Source organism: Loa loa, assembly GCF_000183805.2.
Source record: "Loa loa unplaced genomic scaffold supercont3.89, whole genome shotgun sequence".
Classification (NCBI taxonomy): Eukaryota; Metazoa; Nematoda; class Chromadorea; order Rhabditida; family Onchocercidae; genus Loa; species Loa loa.
Genome location: NW_018108269.1, coordinates 170,892 through 175,405, shown reverse-complemented (window position 1 = coordinate 175,405; position 4,514 = coordinate 170,892). Strand labels below are relative to the sequence as shown.

Here is a 4,514-nt window from a genome sequence, read left to right as displayed (position 1 = left end):
TATATATATATATATATATATATATATATATATATATATATATATATATATATATTTCTTTTGAAACGCTGAGCTAATCCGTAATGGCAAGTAAAGTTTTAAATAGCGAACAAATCATGTAGTACTATTGCTGATATTTCGCGTACTGAGATATACCATGCGTGGTAGCTGCATTTCGCGTAAATAATTTATCCTGAGATATGGAAATGTCGCAAGGTACAACAATGGTCCATAATGTTGATCTTTCACATAATATGAAAGGAACTGGTAAACTGGTAAAAGTTATGAGTTAACAGGGAAAAAACTAAACTCATGGAATGCAAGCACTAATATCATCTGATATTATTTCATATATACTGGCAAATATTATTATCATTGCTTTTTCAATAACATTTACACGTTTCTATATTTTGAACGTCTTCACGTTTTTTATCGACTGAAACAATGTGAAATGAATTTTCTATGCAAATATATGAGCAAATTCCCCAGTCATTCGCATTAATTTCTTCTGGAGCATTTGTAATCTCTATGTAGTTTGGACATAAAACGGAACTGAATAATCTGCAGAGTATTTGTGATGGAAAAAACTAATAACTCGTGAGACATTTTACTTTATTATTAATCATTGAACAGTTCTTTCAATATTATTTGAGTCCAGTCTAATTTAGGTTACTAACTTTTCTTTGAAAGACTGACTTAATTACACAGCAGTGATTTACCGACACCAAATAAAATATAGTTCAAATGTCTCAAGATGTCCACTGTTTGGTCTCTCATTATAACCATATCAAAATTTTTGGCAAACGAATCGAATAGAATATCAATATTTTTGTTCAAAAAACCGATTTTCAGTACCGCGTTCTCATTTTTATTCAGTAACGAACAGCCATCCAACATACACAAATCTAAACTTTTTGGACCAAAATATATATATCGCGCCAATATTAATTGCCGTTAATTTGCAAATACAAAACAATAAATGCTAAAACAGCTGTAAACCCTCTACTTTTTAATGACTTATTGGTGTACTTCATACTGATTTCATTCTGAATAGCATGTTAAAAAGAGAGGAAGTGAAACCTTTTTATTACCATCTCGACTTCTTTTGTATTATATATGTATGTATATGCATGGAGGAGTGGAATATAAAAAGATTTTACTCTCGTATCATGTTTTTCTTTTTGTTTTACTAAATTAAATTAGAGATCCAGCAAACAAACAAGGTTGAATTCGAAAATTTACCTCCTAAAGAGTCACCCAGAAGAATAATTCGATTCTTCAGGTTTAAATCTTGCACTCCCTCCAAACATTTTTCTAGCAAACCTCCATTTTTTGAGAATGAATGTATAACTGGTTCCGAGAATTTATAACTAACACCCTACAAATGAATGGTTAGTATTTTTTCGTTTAAAATATGTAGTCCTAACTAACTTCAATTAGATAATAATTAATTTATTTTACAACCACTGGACCATTTTGCCAACAGTTATTTTAAAGGAGTAGCTCTACTCTATTGCTTGATTACTATCTTGTTGCTTCTGAGGATTAAGTCAACCTAAAATTTCTTTGAATTAATTAAGATGACAAATACTAAGCTAGCTAACCAATTCGTTGAAGTACATTGTATTCGACACAATTTGAACATTGCTCGGAATTCTGCCTAATTCAAACAACAATGACGCTTCAATAACATTAGAAATACCTGCGGAGAAGATTACCAACGGAATCTTCAGCTGCTCTAACTCATCGAAATATAAAGCGCCGTTGGATCTAGAAAAACATGAGTAACAGGACAATTAGAGCTGCTCAAAGTGAACATTACAAAAGAAGTGTAAACATGTTTCGATAAATTATGACCCTAACCTAAGCCGCATAGTAGACTGTTTTACAAGATCCAATATTTCGTTCTGTTTGAATCCTGTGCTAATGATAAGATCGTTAGCTTTACTCCACCTGCAAGAAAATAACAAGGAGGGAAAAGGTAACATAAAAATAGTAAAAAACTATAAAGATCACCATAGCTTCCCGGTAATTCCACTCCTGATTTCACAATGACAATTATCAAATGATTCTGTTTGTCTTTTGATTAGGCTGTTGTTAAAAGGTCGTATTGCCAGTTATCAACTTGCCACAACGTGCTCTTCTTTTTATGTTTGCGTTAGTCTGCAGGAAGCATACTGCTGCCTCGATTCGACTCAACTATTAAGATTTCCACATAAGGTATAATTATAGGAAAAAATAACAAATTGTTCAGGATTTAATTAAATTAAAAACAGATGAAAAGTGAAAATGGAAAATAAGTCGAGTGAAATAACATAAACAAACCATTCCAGCATAGCTAATGACTTTTCTTTAACATTCAGAGTCGGATTGGTTTCGATGGGAGAGTATTTCTCATTCAAAGTTTTGAACAGCTGGCCGCAACTTGGTGATCTATTCGTTGCTGGCTTAGCAAGCACATCATATGTAATATCAGCTCGACCACCAGTTTCAGTTCTGCTTGTAGTGAGAGTATAATCAAAATCTGCAACCACCTGCAATAATCACTTGATAATATATAATTATAACCGCTCATACTTCTTCAACACTCTTAGAAATGAGCTCAAATTTGCACTCAATAAGTTTACTGTTGATACATAATCACAAATTCGGGAATGATTTTTACAACTTTAGCGCTTCACAACTGATGTGCCAAAGTAAGGTAATAGAATTAACGACTATAGTGAGATGAATCTCCTGGCAATTTCAAGGCCTAGCCTACTTCCCTAACAAGTTATTCAGGAGATGTACGAATTAGGGACTTAGTTGGCTGTCAAACAGACGCAAAACTTAGTAATTCAACTAGAATAAAAAGTTTGGAACTAACACCACGCATATGTCTTCGAATTTAGAGAAAATTTCTAAACAATCTGCAATTCTGAAAATAGCATGGATAAAACGTTAAGCAAACCATGAAGTTATCTGATCTACCGTCCATAAAATGTTTGATTTTACGCTCGAACGAGCCATAATTGCCAATGCATACTTTTGAATGATTCTTCAGAATATCCATCAAAAAACATTGCTCGACGATCTGAAACCATTTAGGATTCAGTGTTGTTAATTATTTAGAAACATAAAGATCAGAGATAAAGAACACAAAGATTCTCTCTATATAAAAGCGCCCCTCAAGTTCTCAAGTTCCAAAACTGAAAAAGCGAAAAATTGAAGTCTTTCCTGAAAAGACCTGGCAGCCTAAAATGAAAAATACCGTAGACAAATGCTTAAATCTCAGTAGCAATGTGCGACTGACTAATTATTAAATCAATGTTTTGCTGAATGTAATTCCTCTCCCACTTATGAAACAAGTCATATTACTACAGTTCAAGATTCCGAACAAATGACGCAAATAAGACGGAAATTTCGCGAATCCCACCTTTTCGCCAGATTCAGCTTACTTAAATTATAATCCCTATAACCTCTCCTTGCCATTAAAGATATGATTCATCCTTCCAGACTTCCTTGATTGCAAAAACTAGGACATTATTGCCCTTCATATTCCATTCATTTGCTCAAACAAATACAATTATTTTTTTTTGCATATAGGAATTGAATGACGACTTTAGGGATCTGGACAAGATAGGGTACTTCCCCAAAAGTAAGAGAATACAAGCAAATCAAAATGCCCTCTTAAATTATAAAAAACTTAGAAGCTCTAAATTTATAATCCTAAATTACGAAAAATTAAACCGATGGTAGGACAAATATTGCAAGATACAACATAAACCGTACTTTTCTCCAACACATTATAGAAGTTCATACATTTTATTCAAATCATTCACTCAGCATCCATTCTACAAAAAATTATAAACCGTACCTTTTCTCAATACACTGTAGAAGCTCATAAATTTTATTCAAATCATTCAGTCAACATCCATTCTACAAGCCGCTCTTAAAAAGCATGATAATGTATTAAAAAGTAAGAAAAGGAAAACGACTGGTCACATAAATATGAGACCATACATTGTGTTTACCAGAGACCGACATAATTCAAAAAAAAAAAACATTTTTAATAATACAGTTACTAAACAGAAAGTTTCATAATGTTATTGTCATCCAATTAGTATCGATGTCTTGATCGAGGACTTCGCGAGCGTCGTCTGCCACCGCCGCTACCACCACCACCACCACCGTACCCTCCACTACGGCGAGAATAACTACCGTAATCGCCTCCTCTACCTAAAACATATAATTAGAAGCGATAAAGTCACTTTATAAAGAGTCATGGATCTCACAAAATGACAAAGTAAATTAACGGGAACTAAAGGTTGATGGATAATCTGAAAGATAAAAAGAAGCCACAAAAGCTGTTCTGTTACATGAAAGTTCCTCATACATTTCCTCTATATTTTAATTTCTTTCAATATTTATATTTCTTTCTTTCTTTTTTTTATATTTATATTTCTTTCTATATTTATATTTCTTTCTTAGAAATTAAATCAAGTAAAAAGAAAATATTTTCCGCATGGAATTTT

At 32.6% G+C, this 4,514-nt stretch overlaps 2 protein-coding genes across 2 annotated transcripts in view; both read right to left on the bottom strand.

Annotated features, from left to right (window-relative positions):
• Positions 1 to 696: 696 nt before the first annotated feature.
• LOAG_12919 (NT5C3 protein) lies at positions 697 to 3,052 on the bottom strand (the record flags this gene model as incomplete). Its single annotated transcript, XM_003148430.1, has 6 exons — positions 697 to 905; positions 1,243 to 1,378; positions 1,605 to 1,770; positions 1,864 to 1,953; positions 2,326 to 2,534; positions 2,951 to 3,052. The coding sequence occupies 6 exons, from the start codon at positions 3,050 to 3,052 to the stop codon at positions 697 to 699; spliced, it is 912 nt and encodes a 303-aa protein (XP_003148478.1).
• A 741-nt stretch (positions 3,053 to 3,793) lies between these two features.
• LOAG_10291 (hypothetical protein) overlaps positions 3,794 to 4,514 on the bottom strand; it is a 3,631-nt gene continuing 2,910 nt past the window's right edge. Inside the window, exon 5 of the mRNA XM_020448126.1 lies at positions 3,794 to 4,218. Coding sequence (XP_020301704.1) covers positions 4,100 to 4,218 — 119 coding nt within the window. The 3' untranslated portion in view covers positions 3,794 to 4,099. The remainder of the gene's footprint in view (positions 4,219 to 4,514) is intronic.